Source organism: Haliaeetus leucocephalus, unplaced genomic scaffold (genome assembly GCF_000737465.1).
Source record: "Haliaeetus leucocephalus isolate CR32 unplaced genomic scaffold, Haliaeetus_leucocephalus-4.0 Scaffold802, whole genome shotgun sequence".
NCBI lineage: Eukaryota > Metazoa > Chordata > Aves > Accipitriformes > Accipitridae > Haliaeetus > Haliaeetus leucocephalus.
The window spans coordinates 2,034,041-2,061,570 of NW_010973238.1; the positions used below are offsets into that span (position 1 = coordinate 2,034,041).

Sequence of the window (27,530 nt, forward strand, 5' to 3'; positions counted from 1 at the left end):
AGAAACAGACAACTTCAGTGAATATCTTTTTTTTTTTTCTTTTTTAATTAATAACTTCTTAGTTCAGGAAAAAAATAAATCACAAAAGAGAACTGGAAGAACTACTCTCCACCTTCTTTATAAAAGAACTTTCTCAAAGACAGAGACTACATACGTTGTTCACCACTATGTCAAACCCTATCATAATAACCTTGGTTTTTACAACATCTATTCTACCACATCTCATGCTCAGCTTCCAAATATCTCTTATAAAGGAGGTGGGGGTGTGCTTTAGACAGGTTAAAAATATGCTGCACCTTTACAGTATTTAAACAATTACACCAAGCATAGTTCATACATTTATCACATTAACTATCACCTGGTAACCATACATTTAAAAAGGTCTAATGTATAGAGTATGTAATACCCATGACAGATACTCTTACTTACTTAAGAGCATATAAAGATCAGGATTTATTCACCCTCCCCATCCGCAAGTTAATTTCTCATCTCTTCCTGGTACAATATAAATGACAAAAAAATCACTTCATTCCATTGCACTACCGCAACCCTATATGCATAGAAAGGCAGATTAATTATCTGTAACAGGGAAAAGGAAGAGAGGTTTATAAAAGGAATTTGAAGAACCTCTACTGCACAGGTAGTTTAGATGTTAGGTACATGAGTTTCGTTGTTTGGAGTTTTTTCCCAATTTTTTTTCTTAAAGTCACGTAATACATCCCTATACAAACATAACTTGAGTAAGTGCAAGTGAGGTTGTACATAGTACTGTAGACACATTATTCTTGACCAACAAAAAAAATTCAGCACAAGAGGCTTGAACACTAGCACAGTGACAAGTCTATGCTGAAAGCCCATCTGGGGTGTGGGAAGTGGTGAATGAGAATGCAAAGCACATTTCTGCATATAATGTGCAAAGGCTTGATCTCCACAACTGCACTCAATTTGCTACATGCACAGCCAGAGATGAAAGTGAGATCAAAACCAGCTGGGAATGGTTGTCCTGAGAAGATACAATAACCATTAAAAAAAATCTAAACATAAAATACAAATACAGAAGCAACAGAACATTGTTAATAATACTAAAAGACAGAAACACACTGTTGTTGTTAAAAGAAGTTTCAAGTATTATTCCAGATCCAATTTCAATCCTACTCACAGGAGAAAATGCCCAGAGATTAGGAAGAGAAGTCCACACCAAAGTGTATTTTTAATAGCATATGGGCATGGTCAACAGACCCATCCTTGCGACAGCTATTTTAAAAAATAAAAATCTAAACAGAAATGCATCATTCTAATTAGCATTCATATTAAGATGTGCATTACTGGAAATAGCTGTTTAATTCACTGACACCAGTAGACACAATGTGCTGCATCATTTGTGCTCCATTATATCACAAGATATCGTGTGTACACTTTCAACATCAAAGTATAAATCCTGCTCATAAAATAAGGCATACTTAAAAACAACATGGTATCTACAGAGGTAACTTTATATGCTTTCTTCTCATTCTGTTTCACTCTTCTAGGTATGATGAAAAAGAAAAATTGGTCCCGGTTGAGGTTTGTCAACATTAGCTACCAGATTATGATGAAACAGATCAGATCATTTCAGTTGGTGGGGTGGGGGTGTTGGGATTGAGTTTTTTTTTTTTTTTTAAGGATGCTTAGGACATTTCCTGAATGAGCTCTGCAGAAGGCATGAAAATAAACTCTATATTTTTTACGTCAGTGACACCAGTGTTCCCCTTCATCATCCCTATCCCTATCCAGAAATGCCTCCATATTGCTACAATTTGTCCAAACTGAATTATTTTCTGTAAGATTGTTCCTTCCAGTAAAGCTGCTATATTCTGTTTTAAATTATAGCTTTTTCTACATTTTCACCAGTGTATGCATGCTAAAGAACAGCTGCATGGCAGAGGTACATATTTAGCATACAGTATCAAACCAAAAAGAAATTAAAAAAAATGAACCAGTGTGTCCTACTGGCTGCTCTGTCAAAAGCACTGTTTGGTCTTCTGATATAAAACACTACAGAAGTAATATTAGCAGAAGTCTGTTCTGCTTCAAGTATTACCCCAACTTTAAATGTGATTTTCAAATTTTTGTGCAATCATTTTTGTAATTTAATGTGAATAAAAACATCAACATGACTAAACTAAAAAAAGAAACTGTACTACTTCCACTATAACACCGCACATATGGTAGAAGCTTTAAGTTGAAACGGCTGTTTAATGGACGGAATTATTTTTTTTAAAGTGAATAACAATGTGGTTTCTAGCCCAAATGCAATGGGTAGCGACAAAATATCAGACTACCGCAAAATGCAGTTACAAATATACACTGACAATTCCCTTCTTAAATATTAATGGCTCTTGAAATATCCATCAGATACTTTTACAAAACTTTTCTATTTTAAGTCTAAGGATTTTTCTTAGTTTCTTCACAAGTAGTGCAAATACACTCCTTATTCTTAGGTCTTCCCAAGATATGGCTGGTTTTTGTGTATGTGATTTCTGTTTGTGTTCTTCACTGAAGTGATACAGGGACACTGTAGTCATGAGGATGGAATGCAATGCTTGCTGGACTTTCTTGGAAAAAAAAAGTCTACCTTATTCATGTACAGCTGTAAAATTCTACAAATTAAAAAGTTCACACCAGATTACCTGATGCAAAAGTTATTGATTCCCTGCTATGGGGGAACTGAGAAGATCCCCTGAAACCTTAAACTGTACAAGCAGTGTAACAGGTTTTTGTCCCCTCTCTACAGACTACAAGTATTCAGTTCTTGAATCGTGTTTGTTCACAAATGTGATTGAATTTCCTGAAATAAAAAAAAAACAAAAAACAAAACCAAAAAGAGTTCTCAGAAGTCAGGCAACAAAAACAAGTCAGCATCTTTCACAGGGTATTTTAAATGTTAAACAGTTTAAAGCAGAACATTAACACACTAACATACCTGTTTTTCAGAACCTGTTCAGATCATACTCTACTACTATGTTATCTGTAACAGGATTTTCAACATCTCTCCTGCCTAACCCGTGTTAGTTTTACTATGCACACAGAAAACCTGTTATCAAAAGCATTCCTCTATACTTCTGCATACTTCAAACCCAGAAGGCAATTAAACCAGGAATCAGTGAATTAATTTTTCCCTGTAAGACATTAGTAATTTTTAGTAGACAACATTATACAAGTCACTAGGAACTAGAATTATCCAGGCTAATAATACATTTCAACATAAACATGTTCTTTCACTAGCTTAGAATCTTCTTCTGGAAAGAAAGAGAAGTCTTTCTCATTCTGTATTATTTAGGTTTTAAGGGAATGGCAAGCCTGTCTTCATGAGTTAAACAGATAACACAGTTTTACATGAGGCACTTCTTTCTACTTCTCAAAAACATCTCACTATTCATTCTTTGCTCTTCTCTTACTTGGGTTGTGTGTCCCCTGATACATAACTGAAACAGGAGCTCGGGTGTTAAGTGTGTATATACCTATACATGTGGAAGAGATGATGCAAGAGACCATGACTTTTCTCTCTCTTGCTGAATTGGATCAAAGATTAGAAAGAAACCTTGCTTGCATAACCAAACTACTTAGCAAAACAGTTTAGCTCATTTAAAAAAAAACATAACTGGATATCTAGGAGTGGTATGACAGGACTGTTTGCTTTTATAGATTTTAGGAACTAAGAGCAGCAGCCAGTAAAGTTCTAGGAACAGCTAATGCTTGAAAGGAAAACAAAACCAAACCAAACCAACCAAACAAACAAAAAAACAAAAAGAAAAAAGGAGAAGGAAAAAAAGGAAAAAACCCTGAGTCGTTTCTATTCTAGGTGGAATTATCCACCACAATATGAACAAAGACGACTGGTAAGTACTTTGATACTGAATTAACTCTCTAACATTTCAAAACAAAATCTCCTCTGGGAACATAGACAGTCATGTAATGTGAAATTACAGATAGCAGTGGTACTTTGAATTACATCTGCAATTTAAATCCCAAATTATTTTTGAAAGTTATTTGGTAAAACCCTCTGAATTTATAAGAGACTGGGGATGAATATTTTACAAGTCCTTCTTATGATCTGCTTGCCTGAGCTGTACAGACTGGTTATTTTCAACCCATAGTACCTGAAATATTAAAGGAATTATGCTAAGTGTGTATGTTCATTGCAGCATTAGAAAGATACTGCAGAATCTACTATTCATTAAAGCAATTTCTCAATAAGGGGTAACAGCTCCTCTATCTTAAATTGCACTGAGAATTTAAGAGAATTATTCATAAAGCAAGGATTTTTCTACCCTCCCTGGAACCAGTTAGGTCTTAGGCATATAATTTTTGCTTTGTTTTACAAGTCTTCAATACTTGTCTTACCACACATGCATCTTTTTGTAAAAATGAAATTGCATTGGTCATCAGTGGCCTTGATTCTTTTTAATCAAGGACCTTGATTTAATTTGGATGGACATTTGTCATGAATGACCAGATACCAGGAGTCCATGTCCCCTAGACGTATTAAAACACTCGAGAAGTAGAGGGTTAATCTCTTTTCAGGCTCAGTATATTATTTTCACCATATGCCAGATTGTTTGGGTCAGAGGCTTAAGACCTAGAAACTCCTCAAAATCAGGAACTGCTAAGCCACACCAGGTTCCTAATGTTACATGTTCCAAACTTCTCTTGCTTCTTTTGTTGCAAATTATTTCCACCAATTTATCCCTTCAAAGTATGTTGCACTTCACTAGAAGAGTCTCTCATAGTTTCAAACAGAAATTCCGCAGGGCTAATTATTGTATATACAGTAATTTTAAGAAGCACTCAGACATGAGCAAATGAGAAGCTGCTTCAGTGGGAGAATAGGAATGAAGCAGGGAGTTGTGGGTGGAAAACAAGACTCAGGAAGTGTCAGCAATGGGTTACATCAACTTAGAAGTGCTAGTGGCGCCTTTCTGACATGCACAAAAGGCTCATTTCAAAGTTGTGTTAAAAACAAAAATGACCCCCCCCCCCCCCCCCCAAAGCTCACCCAATTTTGCTTACACTGCAACAGTGTTACTCATGCAATTTCTGGCACTTCAAAGGTGTGGTTTTTTGTTGTTGTTGTTTTTTAAATAGAAACAAAACCCAAACCACTTTCTAAACTGTGTAACTTACATGGCATGATGTGCTTTGACCTGAGTTCGACAGTTGCGCCCCCAGTAGCAATCAGGACGTGATGTGACAGTCACTACAAAAAGAGCAAATGAAATGCTACATTTATTACAGCCGTCATTAAATAAGATGATGCAGATGATTAAGCCACTGCTAATGGTGGTTACTCATCAGAGCAGGCTTTGTAGAGAAACAAGACATGATTGGCAAGAAATGACTGTAAACTATATTGGTTCACCTTTCTAGAAGCAAAGCAAACACTTAGTGAAGGACAAAAAATTCATTCTGAGTATTAGGCTCACGCTGACTTATTAAGAAAGAATTTGGTTCTCGGTGCTGTCAACTGAAATTTTACCACTTTGTTTAATGGAGATTGACTTTACAGTTTAGGACACTGGGCAGATGTCTAGATATATTTCCATATGAAAGAAAAATTTATTAATTTGGGTAGAGTTTGTTGGTTTTCCCCCACTTTTACATACTTTATAACTCAGCTGTCCAGCAGGCTGTTGCAGTAAAATGAAAAGCAATACTAAGGAGGAACAAGGTAGACTGACTGTCTCTCATTATGCACAGCAGCAGAAGCAGAGCTCTCAACAGTTAAAGACAGGGAAGCTGTTGCTAACAACAGCAACTAGATGGACAAAAGTAATCTTTAAAAGTAGACTGTTGGAAGAGCTTCTGTTCCCAACAGATTTAGGATTGAAGGAGGCACAGTTGCTTGCATGCTATTTTATTCTAAAACTGTAAATGCAAACAGATTTAGAATTAATTTATGAAAACATTCTTGTTCCAAGTTGAGAGCTGGTAAAATGTGAAATTGTTCAAGTGGTGCATCATCTTATATATTTAAATGGGAAAAGAAATTACATTACAGCAGTTAGTTTCTGTTGAGTATATTCTGGATTTTACTGAATTCCTCTTTTCACCATGCAGATATATTTATTCAAGGGATGAGAAATCATACTGAAAGAAAAGATTCCATTAGGGAGTCTGACAATAACTATATGCAGACTTAGCAGCTGACTAGTAAAGCAATCAGCGTAAGACATTAGCCCTGCAAAGAGGTTTGCACTGGGCTACATGAAGGTGCTAAAAAAAACCAAGGATAAAACTGACTTTAACTCTTTAAATGACTTTTCCCCCTTACTGTGTGAAGCAATCCCCACCTGGCAATTCAGCAACAGGAATATTCTGCCTGTACTGGTAGGCAAGTTCTCGAAAGCTGCGAAGGCCACAACAGTAGCAAAGCACTGTGTTCCCAGTAATTCTGTAATCTGGGGAGAAAATCAGGTTGTACGTAATGTCAGTGTAAGCCTTGAGAAATCAGATTTAACAAAAATGTCATGATGTCACTGGTTATATACACAGAACTTCAAACCTCTTGATAATATTACTGAGTTATATATAAACAAAGAGTTACACATGCAAAAAAATGAACACATACCTGACAACATGAAAACTCCTCTTTGAAGAGCTAAGAGGCTTTCGTTTAACATATTTTTCCATGTCAGACCCCTGGATGCCAGGTAATCCTGAAAAGAGCAATTTAAGTGTTTAATCTAGAAAAACTTCCAACATTAAAGAGTGACCAAGCCACTTACCCTGAAATATTTCCAAATCTAGATCTAACCAGGTTTTCAAAATGGATTGATGTTGATTACCAAGTAAAAATTAAATACCTTTAACTTAATTAGCATGATACTTTCAGATCACCAATAAAACCTTCCACTCGGTATCTTTTTTTCAGAAGATCCCCACTTTTGCCAAAAGAATGCAAAAGGATTCATTTCAGTCACATTCTCATTTACCTTAAATCAAGATTTCATCCAGTTTACCTAATTTAGATAACCCTGTTATGGTATGGGCAAAATATTTTCCATATAACCTAGGGTGAAGTTTAACTTGTCTGTGAAAAAATATTTAACAAGCCTTGTTTTCCTGGGATATTTTTAGCAAATTATTTTTCTCTTAATTAATATTTTGGATGTTACACTTTAGACTGTAGAAACTGGCTTCCCTAACAAATACTTCATACAAGTAAAATTCTTTTATGATTTAATAACCAAACGTATCTGAATTCTACAGTGTGTCTATCAGTCATTTATACTCAAATTCAGAAGTTATGCCTAGAATTTTGGCCTTCTTGGCCCCTGTCAGACATACACATTGGAGAAATTAAACATCAGGATTGCATGAAAGTGCTTTTTCTGTTGTTTTTGTTAATTTGGGTGGTATGGGAAGAGCTGATGCTAAATGGAATGCATCTCTCGAATACGATGCCCTCTTACACAGAGACTGAAAGAGCCAAATTATCACCTCAAAATACTTCTAATCTAGACACAGTAACTATAACTTTGGTCCAGTTGAACATTTAGGGGTCATTAAATTTGCCTTTCAGAATCAGGTGTGGCAAGTGACACAATGCTGCCACTGTAACTGTTAGGCAGCACACCACTGTAATTTCATGTGTGAGTACACCTTAAACTTTGTACGTTTATTATTATGCATCACACATAATGATTTTTGAACATACCTTTAGGATATCTGACTCGTAGTGGTTGTTATTTAGGACTCCGTCTAAACACTTATCACCAAGATTTATTTCTAATCAGAACAAAAAGAAGAAAAGTTACCATTTCCTCCCCTAATCCCATGGCCCTCATACATTTTCTAAAGGTTCTTCTATTTCCTGAAATCATGTGCACAGACTCACATGAGCACCAAGTATATGACTGCATTCAACATATGCTAAAGCATGTGATCTATAGCTTCCAGTGGCAAAGACATTGAGAATTTACAATTTCACCTTTAGTCCACAAACACTACTACTCATCTGCACAAATTAACAGTGCTAATAAAGCATATTCCATTAGCTTCAAACTCCAGCCAGGTAATTTCAACTGTTCTAATTTATTTTTAAAAAATGTCTAAAACCTTGAGTTTCAGAAGTCTGCATGTTTAAGAGGGTAAGGTTCTTTCCTAATCAGTTAACGTCAGATGTTCAGTGCTCTTGCATTGATTTGTATGATTCTCTTCCTATGCTGAAATACACCATAATTCATTTTATATGGGAAAGCACTGTGCTCAACAAGTGTAGTTTTCAAGCCCAATATGGTATGAAGACAAGAAGTTAAATCCCCTCAAAGTTAAAACACATACCACTCAAGAATTTTTTGTTTGTGATGTGAGGACACAGCCTTTGTTTCCTTTTGCATGACTGTGCTCCAAACTAATCTATTATATTTCTTAAATTACCTAAAGTTCAAGACAGACAGACATTATTGCAAAGCGAGCAGGCTCGTAAGAAACAGATTATTCCACAATACCACAGAATGGTGCCAAACAGCCAAAACATGCCATCCGAGTGCAGCCCCAGTATAAGTGACAGAAGGGTTGCAGACAAACTGTACCTGTAAAATAACAAAGAAAACCCCTGTGAAGACCTGCACACAACAAAACTCAACAGTTATTGTTCCTATAAATCAATAAATATAGAGCTCTGATAAACTTGGTTAAAAAAAGTACAACTTTCTCATTTAAAATATATTCTATAGAGGAATAATAAATTTTATAAAGGAAGATTCTTTCATGTTGTCACTACAAAAGTCAGATAAAGAATATTCAAATGAAGAACACTCTTCAAAGTAAACTTAAGTTTAATCAAAAATAAGGAGAGATTTAGTTCTGTAGCCAAGACTAAACAAAAAGTACACACATTGCTGAGGAGCAACATGAGGATTCTGTTCACGCTCTGCTCTTCGGTCAGGCATTGGCTGAAAGCAGCAGGTGCATATTACATGACTTCCTTGAGCAGGACACACATATTCCTGGACAGCTAGATGAGTTAAAAACAGGAAAAAAGAGGACAGACTGAACAATGTACACAATTGCAATCTGGACTAGGAATCTTAGTGAATATTAGCAACATAAAAATCTGAAAGCAACAAGCAAGCAATATCATTTTTACAAAGATTCTATAAAAGAGCAGAAAAATGGCACTCAGACTTCAAAACTACATAGGTGTCCTGGTTTTGGCTGGGATAGAGTTAATTTTCTTTCTAGTAGCTAGTATATTGCTATGTTTTGGATTCAGCATGAGAATAATGTTGATTACACACCAATGTTTTCAGTTGTTGCCAACTAGTGTTTAGACTAAGTCAAGGATTTTTCAGCTTCTTGTGCCCGGCCAGCAAGAAGGCTGGAGGGGCACAAGAAGCTGAGAGGGGACACAGCCAGGGCAGCTGACCCCAACTGGCCAAAGTGGTATTCCATACCATGTGACATCATGCCCAGTATATAAACTGGGGGGGGAGTTGGCCTGGGGCAGATCGCTGCTCAGGAACTAACTGGGCATTGGTGAGCAAGTGGTGAGCAACTGCATTGTGCATCACTTGTTTTGTATATTCTAATCCTTTTATTATTATTGTCATTTTATTATTGTTATTGTTATCATTATTAGTGCCTTCCTTTCTGTTCTATTAAGCTGTTCTTATCTCAACCCATGAGTTTTACCTTTTTCCTTCTGATTCCCTCTCCCATCCTACTGGGTGGGGGGGGAAATGAGTGAGTGGCTGCATGGGGCTCCGTTGTTGGCTGGGGTTAAACCATGACAGTAGGTGTGTAAAATATTTCAATATGTAGAACAGTTTAAGAACTATCAACCGGCAGTAATCTATTTTAGACAACCACAGAAAAACCATGGTCAAATCTCATGATACTTGTAGACACCTATGTGAAGTGGTGTTACTTTTGCAGTACTGCGAGAGTGAGCTTGCTTAGTTCATAACGAATGTATGAGTTGTAGTATTTTAGTATCACACTACTGAGAAGATGTCATGATGCTGACCTGCAGGGAAGTTGGCAGATGTAGATGGCGCATCTCCCAGTGCTTGCATTCCTCCCGCTTCTGTCTCTTGGCCTGTGCCAGGCAGAGTTGGAACAGAGTGTCTTCGATACCCTGGGCACTGTCTGCATACTATATATGGTTGACTGAAAGAACAAAATAAGGTCATAGGAAATCACACCCAAAAAATGCAAATATAACTCATATCCCTATGCTAGACAGGGTTGGTCATACTTTCAAAGTTTAAATTTGGAATTTCTTCATCCAGTAACATATGGAAGTTTACATAGCTTGGTACCTCACAGCTGTGAAGACTGCTGTGGTTGTAACAGATAAAAACTTTGTATTTCGTAGTATTCCTCAAGCAGTTTAAAAAAAAAAAAAAAAAGAAAAACAGAGCAGTGCGACTGGAAGTGAGATGAACAAGAAAGAGAGGAACAAAGGTGGAACAATTATCTACATGAAGAGTTCTTGTGTTCCCCTCTAGACAAACAGAAAAAAATGTTTGCTGTTGGAAATAAAAAGGAGATACTTTGGTGCCTGGGAATCCCTAGGTCAAGCATCAGCTGCTTCAGTACCATACACCTGGTGAAAGCAACATTCCAGACACATAAGCAAGCACAATCATTGCAGCTGCACTCATAGGGTCATGGACTGCTTTATCTCCTGAGAAGAGGTTAGCCAAAAACCTGTTTTCTCTAAAGCAACAGTCAATTTGTAACGGGAAAAGGTAATTTCACATATCTCACATGAAGCTGTTGCACAATTCAGGGTAGAACTGTTGGTCATAAACTGAATCTTGCTGGACTTCTAGGAAGTTCTAATTTTAATTACTTTGTGCTGACTGCTCAGGGTTCAGTAGGATGGCCAGTAGAATTGCCAAGATAGTTACTGGTAAGAATGAACTTACCTGAAAACAAAAATAAGATTTGTTCTAGCAATGATCATGGAAACACTATCAGCAATAACAGTGTTTGTGAAACTAGATAATTTTGTGGGTTTGTGCATTCAAACATAAGTAAATCTAATTCAGCGCACAACTTAAATAGACATACCTGATATCTGAAGATTCACTATCTACATCTGACAATTCCAATAGATCTTCAGAACTTCCTTCCTCGTCTGAAAAAGATCTCCGCACCTTAGGTTGCAACATGTCTTGAGTAATTTTGTTTCTAGCATCCATGCTACGTACATCATCTTCATTACGACATTTATCTGGTATGAGAACCAAATTCAAATTTCAAGAGAAAAGAACACCTCACATCCCTTATCCCAATCCTACTTTATTAACACCGTTACAATTATTGTGTTTTCATTTCCATAAAACTTATTTTGGATAACAAAGCTCTAGAAGATCTTAGTTAAATTCCCCTATCTGTTAATGGAAGTGTAGTATCAGGCAACTTAAGTTTTATTTTCAAGAGGCCATGGTCGAAGTTAATTAAATCCATATTCAAATATATTTTTCAGAAGTAGCGGAATTTAGGTGGCCTAATCAGCCAGTGTGCCCTATTTGATAAAACTGATACCCTTCTCATGATTAAGTAGCAACATAAAATTAAGATATCTTAGCATACTCAGTATTAAATCACCTTCAATTCTCACCCAGTATTTTAAATATTACAACAAGTTATTATGTCATAGTAAATGAACTTGTTTTCTTACAGCCATGTCAGAGAAAACAGCAGACTAAAACATACATAGAAATTCAACAGACAGCAGTTTGTGCATACATCAATTATGCAGCTAACCTGTGAAATACATCAGATTCTGTTACACACACTGTTGAACTTGCCTGGATGCTGAATCAGATAAGCTTCAACCAAGTTGTTCAATATGTGATTTTTACAAATACGTTCTACTGGACAGCGACAAGTTGGACATAGAGAAGATCTTTCCATCCATCCTGAGTAGCAGGCAGCACAAAAAGTATGCATACAAGGCTGCAAGCTGGAAAACATAAACATGAAAACAATTAAAGAAATGCAGTCAAAACACAAATCTTTCATTTTTCAGATACATTCATAACATGCAAAAAACTGTTCAGCATTGATTTGACTATATAGACTGGGGGGGGGAGGGAGGGAAGCAACGGGACTCAGAAGGGCTTATGAAAACCCTAAATATCCTAGCCTCCTCAAACAGTTGTCACTGAACTTCTTATATTATTACCACATGAATACAGCTTTTGTCAATCATACATACCTTACACAGTCATGCAACAGTTCTTGGCAGATAATGCAAGTTAACGTTTCTTCCATCTTATCCGGTTTCACATTTGATGTTTTTGCATCTTCAGAGCCAATTTTAATTATACATTCACTTGGAGCTGCTGGTGAAAGATTTGGACAAGCATCTTCATCTACAAAGACAGAAGATTCCACAGTATGTATTTTTTGAAGCTTTTTAAAATTTATTTTTATTTAAGTGTTAAAAAAAAAGACCTGAACGATATACACCGATTCACTGGCAATGGTCCCATTAAAGGTTCTTGCTTTACACATAACAGCTTCTGCTACTGAAGACATTATTTTCACTGGACCAGAAATCAAGTCAATAAGAAGGAAGAAACAAATTGAAGGACTGATGACAGCCGACCTGACTCAGTTTGGAGGGGCTGGGGTGTGTGTGTGCAGAATGAGAGGTGAGTTCTGCTTTTCTTATTTAATACAATACTAAAACATAAAATAACATTGTGAGGAGGAAAAAGTTACCTATCCCCTACTAACATAACCTTTCAAGACCTTCCAGGTTTGATATGCGGGCATTTTGAGTTTATTTCATATTGATAAAGAAAAATAGGCACAGATCCTTATGTTTCTGTTAATCTCACTGGACTTCTATGAAAAATGGACTTAGCTTTAAGTTTTTAATTAGGTTTTTTAAAGTAACTTTCAACAATAACATTAAAATAAAACAGTGCAGGGTAGGTTGCACAATACTGTAGTAAGTATACTAGCCTCCTTTTAGTTTCTTCTTAGCAGGTTCCAAACCTTCCTCCTCCCCTGTTCTTTGAGAATCTGATTCTGCTTTTTCTTTGTCAGTGATTTCTGAAGTGACTGCAGAAGTTTCAGTATTCACATCCAGCTTTTCATGTTCATCATGCAGTGCTCTTAGACACACAGATTCTAAGATGGGGAAAGCAGGCACAGGAGTGAAAACTAAGGATTGTGATCCTGGAAAATAAAAACAGAAACATGAACGCAGCTACATACAGATATGGGACATGTGAAAACAAAAGGCACTCAAACACTGATGATGCACACACATCAGTCCAAACATCTGAATAGGAAAAAGTGGAGCAAAAAAGCAATGTCTGCATAACTACACTAAATGCATTCTGAGCCAATCTGACTAATTGGAAGACCTGGGGGAAAAACAAGCTATTAGTTGTGTAAGACTACTTAAAATCCCCATTCCTCTTTAAATTGTAGAGTATTTATTCATAAGACTATTATCCACAACAGCTCTTCCTGACAAAGATGCCAGGCAGACGATTTATGCAATATTGATTATATGTAACAGGTAAGGATAAACAGCAGAGGGCAAAGCTTTGTTTTCATATGAGCATGTTTAAAAAGTCCCAATAAACTGCTGACAAATGCCATTTGCTAGATAGCCATTCTTGCTCCAGTTCTATTTGAGAGTTACACAACGTTGTGGTATTACACTTGCCAACATAATGCCAACAGACTAGACTAGGCATCCATATGGTATATTTTGGCCTTAGAGCTCTAGGCAAGGGAAAGGGGACTGGTGATTGGCAGCAGTAACAGTGACAATTAGAGTAGTTTCTCTGAGTGACTGCATGAGCAGAAGCACTCCTATCTACTGACTTTGTTATATGAGCCACATAGATTTGGTAAGTTTTCACCAGTGCTCCACTACAAAACTGTACTGTAAAGATAGAACAGTTTGGGATTTACATGCATTTTCTGCCTCTCTGAGCAGAAGCAATTCTCACAGTTGCCTTACTCATCCACCAGGATTTACCCTGCTTGCTTATAAAGCAAAAGTTAAAATGCACATATCCACCTGGTATTTTCACTAGAACTTTACAAAGCAAATGCTAAAGACCCAGATAGGGGTAAGATATTAATCTGTTAAAATTCAAAACTGCAGTAACAGTTGATGGGATATCAAACTTTAAATACTTGACATAATTCTTACCAGATGTAGAAGGATTATCCTTCTGAACAGATGCAGACTCAATAAAAGAGGTAGAAGAAGCATTAAAGAGGTTAGATGTAGAAGTAGATGGCTGTGGTTCCTCATAGCAAGACTGAGTAGCTGATGGTGATGAGGTAATTTGGGTCTCATCATTACTTCTTCCTGTACTTGAGGTATCTTTGGTCACATGGCATTGGTTTTCTACATTAACTTCTACAGTTGGAAGGGGGGAAAGGAAAGAGAAAGATCTGTGTGACGGTCACCACACCATGGCTTCAAAATTCCAAGGAATCAAACTCTTGAGAGAAGGTTACATTAGTCATTGGAGCTTAGCTCCTCTTCATGGATCTTGAATTACTTCCTTACCTACTGGTTCTTGAGTTGCATCATGTTTTGTGTATAAGGATTCATAAAGATAAGCAACGTCTGAAAGGTTAAAAAATATTGATCAGAATTTTTAATCAAAAATTCTCTAACCTTAATCCCACATAAACAACTTCTATTCACAAGTGGCTGCTTCCCCAAAGTGTCTGACAATCGAAGAGGCAAATGAAGGGTCACCTCTACAGTACAATGTTAATACTCCTACTTAGGAGGCAATTAGGAACAGCACAGCAAGATCTTTTCTTCTCAGGAAACCAGGCAGAGCAGCTTTTGTGTGACGTTTAACTTGTGCCAGCCATGGAACTAGAGGCTTGATTAATTCTTAAACCTAAAATCTGCTCTGTGTCAGAACAAACTATTTTCACTGATACTTGAATGAAAGTTCTTCGAAGAAGCTTATTATTTCTGAACTCACTTCTCAACTTCTTCAATCAATTTTATTCAATTTCTTTGTGAGATGCATGAACTCTCAAAAATAAAGATTAAGACATGCCATAAGTATCTATTAATAAAACCAACTGGATAATATCCCTTTCTTCTCCATCTTACTTCAACATAATACAGTTCCTTGCTTCCCTAACTTGGTACTTTTTCTCATCTCCAGTCACCTAGAAGCAAATAAGACTCTCTTAGTTTGTAGCAACCCTTTTTCTGATCAAAAGTTAGATTATTGTCTCCTCCAGAACTACTCAGAATGGCCAAATAGGCATGCCAAATCTAAATTCTCTGTCTTTGAAGATGGAGAAGCTGAAAAAGCAAAAATGGAGGCTTGGTAATACAAATAGTTGTTAACCCAAACAGAAACCAGTGATTCAGTTCATTACAAAGTACCTGGAAAATTCATGTAAGTGAGTTCTTCTGAGTAGCATCAACTGCAATAGTGCCATCTTAGAAAGGATTGGTGAGATAAACAAGCCACACAGACAAATATAGATTATCACTGCTTCTTGTACCATTTACATCAGACAGCATAAATCTGTCTGATCTGTCTGTATATAAGTTAACAGCAACTTCATAAAGGAAGAATTTCAGTAGTATGTATGTATCTAGAATTTTTTAGATTAACAGTTCATATGTTTATTCCTGTATGAAAACTGTAAATACAGTCTTGTGTTTTTACATTAAATATCATGCTGTAAATGTATCTAATACTTCATCCTTCCACCTCCTGGTACATCCAACTGTCTTCACAATAACAAGGGAGCTTATGACCATATAAAGTCTGTCTCTTCACCTTAAAAGTTCCACTTCAGAGTTATCAAATACAGTAATGAGAACTAACATTTAAAATGCCTTTTTCATCTAAAGTCTTTTCCAGAAAGTGAGTGCTCTCTACTAAAATTTAAATATTACACATTTCACACCTAAAAGAAGAATTGCATGCTAGTGGGCAGAGTAGTCAGCAGGGGCACAACAATACATCTGTAAAAACAGAGTTTGCCCATTCCCTCTCTCCCCCCCATTTATCAAAGTTGAACCCATCTGTTATTTCATAAAAATGAGCAATTAAATTCTTTCTGTAAATCTTTTCAGTCAGCATTGGATTTAACGATCCTGTATAACTGAATGAAATGAAAAGGTATGAAATGAAAATTCTGCTGCCTCAGTAGTTATAATTTCCCAAATAATTTATGAACATCTTTAAGACAGATGACAACACAGATAATTCATGAAATCTTTTATTAATTTTGTTCCATTGCAGAAACTGAGCATTTACACCCAAACCTTGGTCCCTGACTTCTACCCAGTTAACACATGAAAGAACATTACTTCCTGCCCAACAATAGCTTGGCTTATTTAAAAAACTTTGAGAAAGGACCTTTATTAATTAAAAAAAACAAAACCAAAACCCACCTAATTATGTTATTTCAATTGCATCATCCTAAAAAGAATTATAGGCATGTGAGGCATGATTCTTTTTTAAGACCACACAAATATTTTGCCAATTTTACTAATTCTACTTGCACTATAGGGCTTTCCCCACCTCCCCCCGATTTTACCTCTTCTCTCTTTAAAACAAAGAAACCCAACCCAAAACAAAACAAAAAAGCTTTTGCAGCCTTTCCTTCTGGTGCCAAAAATTGCTTCAATGTGATATATTAAGTATCACTAACTATCCCAGCAATTTGACTTCTAAAAGAAGCATTGGGCATGTGATCAGGACCCCATTAGTTACCATTCCATGCACTAGTTCTTTCAAAGATACTTCTAGGCACATTTCAATTTCAGACAGTTGCTCAGACTTGTCCCTGTAAAAACTGGCACATCCATGACCTCTTCTATAGAGACTTGTTTTTAAACATTAGCAAATTATTTGTCTTAAAATTGAATAATTCTGGTTTAATTGTACTGATATTTCTTTACTCTCATGACTCAAAAAAAATGACTAAGCATGCCATTTAAAAAAATATCATTTACTTACTGTTTTCTGGCTCATTTTTTCTGTAAACAACATAGATCACATCCCCAGTCTGTAAAGGGTATGTCTGCTTCTTCACCACTTTCAGTTTATTAATTACTGTTCCATTAGTACTGTAAAGAGAAAGAAAAGATAACTTAGCATAAATGTTTTCATAATTACATAGGGGAAGGAAGGGAAAACACAAGATACTTTTAATGAAGAAAAACTATTGGCTTTCAAAAAAAATGTAAGCCAGGATTAAAAAAAAAAAAAAAAAGCCCAGAAACAAATGAAAAATTTCTCCCAAAGACAGAAATGCAGAGCTACTAGGACTTCAAAGCTCATTTGCAGCTACTGGTAAAGAGACAGTAGCTGACAAACAGAGACACAGACAAAAGTTCCCTGACATTTGGCCACTGTCTCAACATAATTAGATAATTGTTTCTCTACAATAATCTCCACCTTTTAAGTATAAACCAGGAAAGGACAATAGGACTCCTATTCAAAAAGTTCTAGCTTATGTTTTCCAATTAACACTGGGAATCTCCTAAGAAATTCTGCAACAAAGGAACTTTTCCTGTAGTCAGGGATGCCATGCGGCATTAATTTTTCCTCCCCTCTTGCTTCAAACAGTAAAAAACCTAAAATTCTGAGGTTACTTAGACTGTTTGAAACTCAAAAGCAAGAAGTTAATAAGGTGGGAAAAGTTATACATAACTAAAAGATGAGTTGGAATGAATTATTTTGATATTGATAAAAACTCCAAGACTCATGGAAGAAATTAAATTGGGGAAGAGGAAGATGCAGAGCATTGCTGATTAATGGAAGTACCTCCTTCACTATGGGTGATATTTTACACACAAGCTATTAGTGTTTTATAACGAAGTCAAGTTATTCAAGTACTGAATAATTCCAGCTCAGTTGCAATAAGCCTCTTTCAGGGCTGCTGCATTCTAGAAATTCAGACTTCTGCCATTCAAAATCTCAGCAATCAGTACCAAACATGAACAGAAAATCTTTTTCCCCTCAGCAGAGCAAGCTGCTGCATGAAATAACAGCAAACCTCTGCTGCCACCTCCTGGAGGCCACCACTTGTGCCCAGGACACAACACGGACTTCCTCAAACGGACCAGTTTCTCTCTAGAGGAGAGGGATGGTTATTTAGAAATAAGCACCTTCCCTTCTCGTTATTTTTCTTTTAAAAACCAACGTGGAAAAATCTCTTGTCATGTAGTAACATGAACAGAGAAAGAAAACTAGAACTTTGTACTGTTGACCTTTTTGGACACAAAGTCAAAAGCATTACTTTAAAAAGTCAAAAGGAAAAGCAAGCCCTTTTGAATCACTACAGCACGTCTTGATCAAGGTACCGGTTCTTGCTCTTACCTCTGCAAATGCTTTCACTATCTACATGGTTGAATCAACTAATCCAACATAAATAAGAAGATACAAAAAAATAAAAATGCGACTTTAAACATCAAGAAACAAACAAAAATCTTTGGGTCACATTGATATTTGCTCTATTAAAGAATCTTCAAGCTTCTCCTATAAGCAAGAAAACTATTTTAAGCTTGCCTTTTTACCTCAGGCATACAGATGTTGATTAGCCTGAAAGACATAAGCATCAAAGAACCAGAACAGAGACATCACTAAAAGAATGCCAAAGTTTAGCAGTTAAGAGGAAAAAAGAATTTTAGTCAGCCTGTTAGAAACTATACTAATTTTAAACTTAACATTCATGCTAGTGATAATATATTAAAAAAGATTATGTCGAAGCACAAATCACTCCTCCTTCAATTGCCAAAGAAACAGTAAAGCTGACAGCAATCCCTGAGACATAGGAAACATCAAATTTGACCTCCTTTGTTTTCCAGAAGGCAAAACAAAGCATGCATTTCTCATCTGCTCTAAGTGTTTCAGACCTTCTTTTGTAATAAAACAGCTAAACTCAAATAACGAGAATTGTCTCTTACTGAGGTTTAGCTTCTACAGCCAATTCCTAGTCCCATTATTTCACTAAACATAGGGAAAAAATGTCACAACAATGTATTTTATGAAGTTGCTCTGTCATGACTGCCAAGTTCCGAGATGGTTATGAGGGACAAATAACTCAAGTGAGGTATTCTTGGGGCGGCAGGGAATCATCACACATCTAGTAACCGCTCATGGCTGGTCTCATAAGGCAAGCTGCAGAAATAGCTACCCAAGACCCCAATTGTCAAATTGACTACAAACAGCCAAATCTTTTCAATTCTGCACAGTTATACAGACTTCAAAGAGAGCCGACTAATGAATTATTTGGCATCCATGGACCCAAATGAAGTAGGAATGAACTGATACCACTTACCACAGAAAACCATAAGCTTTTCTTAAATACATTAGCAAACTGAAGTAGTTGTATTTATACCTCAGCTAATAATCAAAGGTATAAAAAAAAAAAAATCCAGCTACCCCAGATAATTGTATTAGTCTTTCATTTCCAGGTTCAGGCTTTAGCATGAGGCATTTAACAGATATGGTGCCATATCGGATTAATGTTGTGGGTATTTTCTATCCAAACACACATGATAAATCATGACATTTGTGCATTCCTCCGATGTTTCAAATTAAAGTAAGGTCCCCATAAAATAAGCAGAAAGTACAATGAGAATCCCAAATATGAAGGCCATTCATTAGGACTTAATACTGAATCGATACCAACTGGCTGTATAATTTTTTGAGATGGAGAAGAAAAATGGTACTATCAGATATAAATTGTCTGTGTATAACAATGCCACAAAAGGTCCCAATGTCACTTTTCTAAAGAGTAGAAGAAAAAAAAGTCAGGCCTTGACTCAATTCCAATGTGGTTGATGACTCTACAATTTGATTAATGAACTATACATTACCTTTACTTCCCGATCCCAACTGTTGTGCAGAATTGATGTGAACAGCTACTTTTCACTCAGAACAGGCTTACTTTTGAAGTAGGTCAATGATCTATGTGTTGTAAGATACTTGGGTATCCTCCCAAGAAAAATGCAAGTCTGTTACTTTTTAGTAATTACTAGCATCCATCCAGGAGAAGAATGTAATTTATGGTATAGCTTCTGGGTTCACAGTTTTAATAGTTATCTGCTATTTAAATGCATATTATCCTAAACACACTGTAAACTGAAATGAGCTTTGAATTCTGTTTAGTTGCAGAATCCCTTCTGTACTGTGTCATTCTCCATTCCTCTAACGTTCACAGAAATAGTTTTGACTGGTAGGGTGAGGAGAATTTAGTAGCAGGAAAGACACCAGCGGCAACTTAAGATCAGCCTCTGATTTACCCTCAGAAAGGGAATATCTGCTTGCCTGTCATATGAGTATCAGCCTTGTGTAAATAGTTTCCTGCTCCGAAACATCACTTACTACTTCGAATCCTTAAAAAAAAATTTCCTAGAAGACAAGAAGAAGGTCTTTAAAAAAAATTACCATAGTTGCCTTTAAAATTTCTTTTTCAAAATGGAAAATCTTACAATTGCTTTTACTTAGGGCAAGCCAGCTACTGCCTCCACTGTGTTAGGTCAGCTTGTATAATTTCTTTTCTTTCAAGCAGTATAAATCAACTAGTGCATGGTTTGGAAAATAAAGCAGAAACATACCCCAAAAAAGGGCGAGACTGTGAATATTTTATTGTACTATTTGCTAACTCTTGGCTTTTGTTACTTCCAAACTTCTATTTACTCAATAATTTTGAGCTCTCTACACATTTTCTTTCACCTGAAAATTTATGGTAATTCTTTCCAAAGTAGATCCAAGAACTCATTATGCTACCAGGGAGATAAAAAACAGTGTTGGCTGCCTACATACATTTGATGATATTCTTTGGTTTAGCTACAATACAGAAACAAAGTCCACTCAGTTCAACTGTCCCACACTAGCTGCCTCCTTCAATGCATTCCTCTTCACCAGAAAAATCTGAGCTTGACCACAGCAATGTTTCCAAACTATTTTCCACTTCAGAGAAGAAAAAGCTGACACCGCAGTATTTTTCTGGGATTCAGTAATACCAACTCAAACATTCAGAAATCTTCTTTCAGCCTGCTTGATTTTTTAGAGCTCATCTGATATTCAGCACAAACATTGGAAGATCCAGCAGAACAGATAGTCTTCTGCAAGTAGTCATATCAACCTGTTTAGTCTCTCAATTCAGCAAATGGTAGCCACGCTTCATACCAACTCACAGGCAAGCAGAACACATAAAGGATCTTATACTTTTTTGTTAGATACATAGAAGTTGTCCTGGTTTTGGCTGGGATAGAGTATAGTAGCTATATAGCATTAATGTTTTGGATTCAGTATGAGAATGTTGGTAACACACTGATGTTTTCAGTTGTTGCTAAGTAGCGTTCAGACTAAGTCAAGGATTTTTCAGCTTCTCATGCCCCAGCAGCAAGAAGGCTGGAGGGGCACAAGAAGCTGAGAGGGGACACAGGCAGGACAGCTGACCCCAACTGGCCAAAGTGGTATTCCATACCATGTGACGTCATGCCCAGTATATAAACTGGGGGGAGTTGGCCTGGGGGGGATCGCTGCTCGGGAACTACGTGGGCATTGGTTGGCAAGTGGTGAGCAACGGCATTGTGCATCACTTGTTTTGTATATTCCAATCCCTTTATTATTATTGTAATTTCATTATTGTTATTATTATCATTATTAGCTTCTTCCTTCCTGTTCTATTAAGCTGTTCTTATCTCAACCCACAAGTTTTACCTTTTTCCTTCTGATTCCCTCCCCCATCCTACTGGGTGCAGGGGGAGTGAGCAAGCAGCTGTGTGGTGCTTAGTTGCTGGTTGGGGTTAAACCACGATGAAATGTAACATGCATAAGCAGCTAATTGGTAGTACTCGATAGGTGCAGCCTTTCTATTACACTACCACTGTAACAAGCCCCACCTTTTCATGAATATATCATATAGAAAATTAACTTTATTTTGGCTTTGCTAGTTTTCTGCTGGTTGCACCTTCTGCCTCGAGGGGGGGGTGTAGGAAGAAAAAAAAAAAAAGCAGCTATGTTTCTGCATCATTCACAGTTTCTTTAGCTTGTATTATCATGACCTTGGTCTAAACCAATTCTACCAGCTACATGCAGCTGAAACTAGGGACGGTTTCTCAAGCTTCTATTTATAGCTATGCTCCAAGACTACCATGATAGGCAAACATGGCCTTATTTGCTGTTTGAAACGTCTTGAAATTTGAGATAACATTCGAGAATGACAATTATAAGCCACTTCCTAGACATCCTAGCTAGGCCTGATATTGTTCCCTAAACTTTAGCATTCTATCCCACAGCTTCTGGGAGCATAAGCCCTCCAGGGATGTATCCAGGGACCTATCCTGGTTATTTTTTCTAGCTACAACCTAGAAGTAGAGAGGAAATAAACCCTCATCAAGCTTGCAGATGACACCAAAGCAGGGGCAGAGCTGGGCTGCCATTCAGAGGCACTTAGGCAGGCCAGAGGAATGGGCTGACAGGATCATGACATTCAACAAGGACAAACCTTAAGTCCTGCACCTGAGATGGAATAACCACCTGCAACAGTACAGGCTAGAGACCAACCAGTGAGGGTTGTTGTGTATCTTATGACCAAGCATAACATTATACCCCTTGGACTTATGCCTAGGCTTGTCAGCAGCATGCCCTGGCAGTGATGAAGGCCTACAGCACACTTGGCTGTATTAACAGGGATGTAGTCAGAAACTCAAGTGAAGTGATTATTATTCCCCTTTACTTGGAACTCATTAGTCCACATCTAAAATATTACATCTAGTTTTGGGCCACCTAGTATAAGGAAGGTCTTGATAAACTAGAGCAAGTCCAGCAGATAGCCACTGACATGGCCAGAGGGATGGGGCACAAGACCTACGAGCTAAGGGGCTAGGGAAACCAGGCTTATTTTGCCTGGGAGAAGAAGGTTTGGTGAGCAGGGGACCTTATAGCAGTCTTCCAGTACCTATGAGGAAGTTACCAAAAAGACAGAGACAGGTTCTTTACTGAGGTGACAAAGGTCATAAATTGAAACAAGGAAGATTCAAATGGATGCAAGGGAAAAAAACCAAAAAAAACCCCAAACCCAAAACACTGTGAGGATAATTAAGGTCTGGAATAAGAGCCCCAAGAGGCTACAGAATCTCTGTCCTTGCAGGTTTTCAAGACCTGACTAGAGAAAGCCTAAACAACCTAGTCCAAATTCAGTGGTCTAAGTTCAAACTCTGTCAAAGATGGGCAAAGTGACCTCCTGAGGTCTCTTCCAACCTGAATAATTCTGTATGTTCTGTTTAACTTGAGGAAATAAAATAAATGCATAGGCCATGTAAATATCTGGAAGCGAGTTCCTCACCCTGAAAGACTCCTTTTAGTATCAACATAGCTACTAATTGATCAAGAGGCAGAAAAGTAGCAGAGGTACAAAAATTCTGCTGAAAGAAAATCATCAACCAAAGCTCATACATTCTGCCAGTGCTCCCAAAAAATGTGCGTGCGATTCAATTAGACAGTTCAAAGGTTTTTCAGAATATTCTTGGAGGGATTTTTGTCAAAAGCTCAGCAGGTATTTGATACTAACCCTGAGCTACCAGAACAATATATTTAATTGCATTCTGGTATTTTGGAACAGGGATTCGGCATGATACCCTTCAATACCTCAAACATGAAATTTCCTCTTGATGTATGTACATCAATATATTTTGAAGCATCTTCTTTGTCTTTGGGCAAAATGCCTTCCAGACATGAAAAATGGGGGGGAGCAGGCAGAAAAGTATTATTTGTTTCTTTACTGACTGCAATAACCTGGCAGAAAAAGAATGTGGTTTACAGAAGCATTTTAAAACATCACAGAGCTCTTGAAATGCAATAAACTAGAAGCTTTTGGCAATCTTAGACAAAAAACCCTGTCAAAAATGAAGCAGATGAAAATTTGAAGAGGGTTACAATCTCCTCCTAAGAAACACCCTTCCATTCAAATTCCCATCTCAAATTTTATACAGGAAACCAGAAAACAAACTAAAATCCATTGGAAACTACCTACAATGCCTGCAGTGCTATTTGTACTCCCACAGTAGTCTTAGAACTCTACAGGAAATAGTCTCACCAGTATAGCAAGTTCACTGGCCTTCAGTATATGAAGAAGTATGTAATTAACTTTATATGCTAAAAGTAGTTCCACTAAATTAGCTTAGCTTTTTAACAGTAGTTCCAGTGAAGTATGTGCTAATACCTTTCTACATTAAGGGCTTTAGTTCTCACACCCCTAATTTAACACAGAAACACCCAGAAAAGAAAATAATCATTCTGATTAAACAAAAAAACCCAAAACGAAATATCAATAGTAGAAATCTAGCAAACATCTTTTATTATTAAATTAGATTGAATAGGCTCTAATCTCCATCTGACATGCCCACCACAACTGCTAGATTACTACAGTACTTATGCTCTACAGACTATGGATATTTTGAATACCAGAAAGATGTCTAACAAGTACAGATTTTTACTCCACATCTGTTTTATGCTTTGAGATCATCCTGCAGGTATTTTCTTCGCTACACAGGTGCCTGAAATGAGGCACACTCATGCTTAGAGCTTTTAAGAATGCTGTCATCACTTTTTTCATAAGTCTAAAGAAATATGCTACAGAACTATTACATCAACAGTATTTTTCATCCAGTAGACTATGAATTCCTCTGTAGAGAAAAAAATATTTAGAAAGAGCCAAAAAGACCCCAAACCTAGATTAAAAGCGGGAAAAAAAAGACACAAAAAATAGAAGGATTTACTATTGATGCCTCGAGCAATACACAAGATTTTACTTCACAGACTAAAAGGAAGGGTAGAAGTTCACAGAAGAACAAACCTTGTATCTTCCAATGACACCTGACCAGATTCTTCATCCACTATGATTTTACAGTGATCTCCAGACACCAACTTGTTGCCAGGGAAAGATAAGTCACAACCTTAAAAAGAAAGCAGATTTTCCAGTGTGCTTAAAAATACACATTACACAGACAGATCAGCATTCTGCATGGCTATAAATGCACAACAAACTGACTCATGTACATCTGCAATAGTTCAAAACTTCTACTGGCATATAGGCAGCAACACTGCCTAGTATGTGATACATAAATTCAAGCAGTGAGATAGCTCCATGTGTCGATATAAGCTTATTTCAACCATTTCAAGATGTTTTAGTACCCTTTCCCCCCACCAGTCCTAGCCCTTACAGATGAAAATCAAATCACAATTACTCTGTTCTAAAGTGGGACATAAATAAATTCACACATATTAGAAGTGTTCGATCTAAATTCTAGAGGCATACATCACAGAGCACCCAGCTCTTTTTCCACGTCATTGTAACACTGTTTCACATTGGATTTAACTTCTGCTTCATTCTGCTATACTGGGGGGAAGTAGCAGGAGCCAACAGCTGATAAATAAAAGAGTATCACTGTTCTATGTTAAAGGGTTTTTCTTTTTTGTTTGTTTTTAAATAGGGAAATTTTCCTCATCTCTGTTGACAGCACCATTATGTTAATAAAACTGAAGGGAGATTAAAAATCCAGGACTAAGATTTAGGGATATACAGGAGAAGTGTAATGACAAAGTTACCGTGATAGAAACCTTCCTACCTACAACTCCAGAGCTCTGAGAAAATCTAGTATTTTTACTTCACTTTAACATCGAATGTTCAAGACAATGCTCAAGGTTCCCCACTACCTTCTCTCACAAATGACTCAAAGTACTTGCTTACACAAAAGTTATAATTAACAAACATGATTCACTTCCATCTATTCACACTGTGGGTGCACTGTATCTCAGCCTGCAAGAACAACGTATCCAGAAGGAAAGTAGTAGCCACCACACATACTGGTGACAGTTTATCACTAGTCTACTCCTAATATTCAAGGAACAATCAACAGCTACAGAATTAACTGTTGCCACACAACTTGTAATGCTAGGAAGTCCACTGAAAGCGAGTGGACTAAATTTTATTCAGGAGCATGCCAACATTTCCATTCTATTCTACAGAGTGAGACTTTCACATGGGAGCAGGAAGGACAAAATGCTCTAAACGAGCATTTCTAATGTTCCTGAAGATTTTCTAAGTAATACTTATGACGCAAAGCTTAGTATTCTTGTAACCACTCATTTTATTAATCTATTAGCGAACAGTTATGGAAGCAATAGAACATGCAAAAGTTCATCTTTTTTCTGCAAGACAACCCTCAACTAGACCTCAGTTTGAAGAATTTACCTACAGCTTAGATAATGAGAAACAATCTAAATGTATATTACCCAATATAAATAGACAAAACATTTTTTCCTACAATACATTATCTTAATTTCTCATAGAGCTATAGCATCTGGTGTTTGTTCGAGACTATTTACAGAATGTGACTGGTCAGTCAAATAGCTTGAACTGATGAACAGGAAACTGAAAATTAGTGCTGTCAGGGCAGAGTAAAAAAAATTAAAACACTGCAATAATTGTTTTAAATACAGCAAGCATGAAATCCTTTAAAATAAAGGCAAGTAGTAAAAGCCCTAGACTCTGGGACTAAAGCTTTCAAATCCACCCTCAGAGAAACTTTCGGTACTTGTTGGCAATCTTTATATGGCCAGAAGAATTAAGGGCTTTTATGTGGGCGTTTTCTTTTCTATGAAGCACAAGCATTTTGCATTGCAGTTCCAACTTATTTTAACCACAGAAACAAAATGAGAATGTAAACAGGATGGATACACAGAAACTCTTCTGAATCAACAATCGTTTTTTCTTATTTGTACAACCTGCCATAGACCACCTAAAAGGCATATTCGCTTTCAAACGTGCACAAGTCCCAAGTCGGTAAAAAAGAAAAGGTCAGCGCAAAACTTCCTCTTCACACAGAGCCAAGTGGTAAATTAGGAATAAGGGACCGCCTGGCAAGTGCCTCCAACAGTTGAAAGCACCAAACCCAACTAGATTCGGTCCACCTTCCGATGTTTTAAAGGCCAGGAGGGGGGATCGCTGCTGTGCCCCGAACACCGCCCTACGCCAGCGCAGCGTGTCCCTGTCCCACCTTTCTTCCGACCAATTGTCCATTCTCTTTTCAGCAGCAAGACGTGCGGCTCTGCCTCATCAGCACCCAGCCGGATCAGCTTCCCCCAGGGCTGCTGCTGCTGCTGGCTCTGCTCGCCTCCCTCCGAGTGCTCCATTTGGATTCACATCTGGCAAAAACAAACAAAGCGAACCCCAACCCCACCATCATACAGCACCCGGGGGGGGAGAGGGCTCGCTCGGGGCTGCCAGCCCCCTCCCCTCCCGGGGGCCAGGCCCTGCGCGCCGCAGCCCCTCACACCCCCGAGGGCTCCCCCGGCCCCTGCCCTGCCCGCTTCCTTTTGTGTGGAGTTGGAAAGCCCTCCCCCTAGGCCACTCGCCCCCCCCTCCCGCAGCCAGCCCACCCCCTTCCCTGCGCCCCCCACCCCGCAGGGCCGCTCCCCGCCTGAGGGGGATCGGGCTGGAGAAGGGGGGGGGACACGACACGGCCTCCCTCCGCTCACTTCTCT

General features: G+C 37.5%; 1 protein-coding gene across 3 annotated transcripts in view; it reads right to left on the minus strand.

Moving 5' to 3' along the window:
* Nucleotides 1-159: 159 nt before the first annotated feature.
* The window catches only part of CHFR (checkpoint with forkhead and ring finger domains, E3 ubiquitin protein ligase), a 27,542-nt gene continuing 171 nt past the window's right edge, over nucleotides 160-27,530 (minus strand). For 2 of the 3 annotated variants that reach the window (XM_010581692.1, XM_010581691.1), the window contains exons 2-18: nucleotides 27,044-27,191; nucleotides 24,841-24,940; nucleotides 16,986-17,095; nucleotides 14,546-14,605; nucleotides 14,180-14,392; nucleotides 12,970-13,185; nucleotides 12,215-12,371; nucleotides 11,805-11,959; nucleotides 11,062-11,224; nucleotides 10,010-10,152; nucleotides 8,879-8,998; nucleotides 8,490-8,573; nucleotides 7,697-7,767; nucleotides 6,608-6,695; nucleotides 6,330-6,437; nucleotides 5,164-5,236; nucleotides 160-2,827 (exon numbers count right to left, since the gene is read on the minus strand). In XM_010581692.1, coding sequence (XP_010579994.1) covers nucleotides 2,785-2,827; nucleotides 5,164-5,236; nucleotides 6,330-6,437; nucleotides 6,608-6,695; nucleotides 7,697-7,767; nucleotides 8,490-8,573; nucleotides 8,879-8,998; nucleotides 10,010-10,152; nucleotides 11,062-11,224; nucleotides 11,805-11,959; nucleotides 12,215-12,371; nucleotides 12,970-13,185; nucleotides 14,180-14,392; nucleotides 14,546-14,605; nucleotides 16,986-17,095; nucleotides 24,841-24,940; nucleotides 27,044-27,179 — 2,040 coding nt within the window. In that variant the 5' untranslated portion in view covers nucleotides 27,180-27,191 and the 3' untranslated portion in view covers nucleotides 160-2,784. The remainder of the gene's footprint in view (nucleotides 2,828-5,163; nucleotides 5,237-6,329; nucleotides 6,438-6,607; nucleotides 6,696-7,696; nucleotides 7,768-8,489; nucleotides 8,574-8,878; nucleotides 8,999-10,009; nucleotides 10,153-11,061; nucleotides 11,225-11,804; nucleotides 11,960-12,214; nucleotides 12,372-12,969; nucleotides 13,186-14,179; nucleotides 14,393-14,545; nucleotides 14,606-16,985; nucleotides 17,096-24,840; nucleotides 24,941-27,043; nucleotides 27,192-27,530) is intronic. The other variant, XM_010581693.1, reaches the window with a different exon arrangement.